The sequence below is a fragment of the Eimeria tenella genome, genomic scaffold, assembly GCF_000499545.2.
Source record: "Eimeria tenella Houghton genomic scaffold, Eth_scaff2170, whole genome shotgun sequence".
Lineage (NCBI taxonomy): Eukaryota > Apicomplexa > Conoidasida > Eucoccidiorida > Eimeriidae > Eimeria > Eimeria tenella.
Genome location: NW_013542021.1, coordinates 2,075 through 4,169, shown reverse-complemented (window position 1 = coordinate 4,169; position 2,095 = coordinate 2,075). Strand labels below are relative to the sequence as shown.

General features: G+C 68.6%; 2 protein-coding genes across 2 annotated transcripts in view; one reads left to right on the top strand and one right to left on the bottom strand.

Annotated features, from left to right (window-relative positions):
• The window catches only part of ETH_00040910 (uncharacterized protein), a gene marked incomplete at both ends in the record, with an annotated part of 570 nt that extends 417 nt beyond the window's left edge, over nt 1-153 (top strand). The window contains one exon of the mRNA XM_013374598.1: nt 24-153. Coding sequence (XP_013230052.1) covers nt 24-153 — 130 coding nt within the window. The remainder of the gene's footprint in view (nt 1-23) is intronic.
• Nucleotides 154-1,437: 1,284 nt separating this feature from the next.
• ETH_00040905 (uncharacterized protein) lies at nt 1,438-1,956 on the bottom strand (the record flags this gene model as incomplete). The annotated part of the gene is made up of 1 exon (XM_013374597.1): nt 1,438-1,956. The coding sequence occupies one exon, from the start codon at nt 1,954-1,956 to the stop codon at nt 1,438-1,440; it is 519 nt and encodes a 172-aa protein (XP_013230051.1).
• Nucleotides 1,957-2,095: the final 139 nt, after the last annotated feature.

The window sequence follows — 2,095 nt, the reverse complement described above, 5'->3', positions numbered from 1 at the left end:
TGCTGCTGCTGCTGCTGCTGCAGGGATGGAGGGTACAGGGCAGGGTCCCCGCGGCGGGGGCCCCCCGGGGGCCGGCAGTCCCGCAGGGGCGGCGGCAGGGGGCCCCAAAGCCGGGGCCCCAGGGGCCCCGAAGAGGAGGGGGCCCCACAGTAAGGGGGGCCCCCCAATAAGGGGGTCCCCTCAATAAGGGGGCCCCACAGTTGGGGGGCCCCAGGCTGCACAGTGCCCTGCAGGCACAGGCAGCAGGGCCCCCTTGTTGCCTCAAAGAGGGGCCCCTTCAGCTCAACAGAGGGTAGGGGGGCCCCCCAGAACAGCCCCCGGAGCCCCACAGGGCCCCAGGGGGCCCCTTTGTTGGGTCCCCTGGGGGCCCCGGGGGGCCCCCAGGGGCCCTTCATGGGAACCCATGGGGGCCCCTAGAGGACTCTCTTGGGGTCCCATGGGGGCCCCAAGGGGTCTTTATTGGGGCCCCACAGGGGCCCCTGGAGACCCTTTGTGGGAACCAACGGGGGGCCCCATGGGGCCCCCCTGGTTGGGGCCCCCCGGGGCCCCAGGGGGCCCCCTTATATCCGGGACAGGGATCGATTCTGTTGAGACTAGGCTTTTATTTAGTAGACAATGGGGGCCCACGGGCCTCCGGGGGAGCAAGGTGTGTGTGGGTCTGCTGCTACTGCTGCTGCTGCTGCTGCTGCTGGCCGCAGCGTGTCTGGCTCTAGAGCCTAGGGGCCCCAATATTTCTTTCTGTGTTACTCTAGCTAGCTGCTGCTGGCAGCAGGGGGGCCCCCAGTGCCCACTGGGGGCCCCCTGGCTAAGCAATCAAAGCAAAGACAGTCCCCTAGGGGCCCCCTAGTACCCATTCCTGAAGCCTCAAGTCTCTAACTCGGGGGCCCCCTAGATGGGGCCCCCCCTCAAAGAAATAAGACAGCAAAAGGCACGGGGGGCCCCCCACGGGGCCCCCGGCGCCGCCCATTTGGGGGCCCCCTACAGCGCAGGGTACAGTCTCGCGTTGGGGGCCCCGGTGGGGCCCCCGTCTCCCCGGGGGGCCCCCAAGGGGGGCCCCAACTGGCTAGGAAGCCTGCTGCTGGACCAGCAGCAGGATGAAATACCCAGGTACTTGGGGGGCCCCTTGGGGCCCCCCGGAAGCCGCACCAAAAGGGCCTCCACTGCGGCTTCAGGGGTCCCCTAAGGGGCCCCCACAGCGCCCCTTAGGGGCCCCCCTGGGGGCCCCTGGGGGCCCCTTTGTGGCCCCCCAGGAAACCGTATTAAAAGGGCCCCGACGGTGGCTTCAGCGGCCCTCAGGAGGCCCCCACAGCGCCCCTTGGGGGCCCCCTAGGGGCCCCTGGGAGCCCCCCAGGGGGGCCCCCAGGGGGCCACCCAGGGGACCCCCCAGGGGGCCCCCCAGGGGGCCCCCCAGGGCCCTTTGGGGGCCCCCTGGGCCTCTTATTCTGAAGGAAATATTCTTTTCCTTAGCTGCTTGAGGTAGGGGGAGTCGGTGGTGTAGCGAATGAGGTGCTGCAGGCGCTGCTGCTTCTGCTGCAGCAGCAGCAGGGGGTCAGCAGTGGGCGGCAGCAAGTTGCTGCTGCTGCTGCTGCTGGGGTCCCTCAGGTACAAATCTGCTTCTCTTAAAGACCAGCCCAGGGGGGCCCCCACACCCAGCCCTATGGACAGCAGCCGGGGGCCCCTGCGCCGCAGCAGCAGCAGCGCAGACACAGCAGCAGCAGCGCCGTTTAGGGTCGTGTTGACCAGCGCTGCAGCAGCAAAGCGGCTGTAGACCTCCCGCAGCGTCAAGTTGCTTATGTTGCTGCTGCTGCTGCTGCTGCGCCGGCAGCAGCTGCTGCAGCTGCAGTTGCAGCTTCCGCCCGGGCTGCTGCTGCAGCTCGCAGGCTGCTGCTGCTGCTGCCGAGGCAGCAGCAGCACAGGCACTCTCGTGCCCCGGGACGCCTCGTGCGTGATCGCCATTGTCAGATGCTGCAGCTGCTGCTCTTCCTGCTACCACTGCTGCTGCCGCTGCTGCTGGTGTTGCGGCCGCTGCTGCTGCTGCTGCTGCTGCCGTCGGATCGCTCTGCACTCTGAAAGGCGCTCCCGAATATCTTTAATA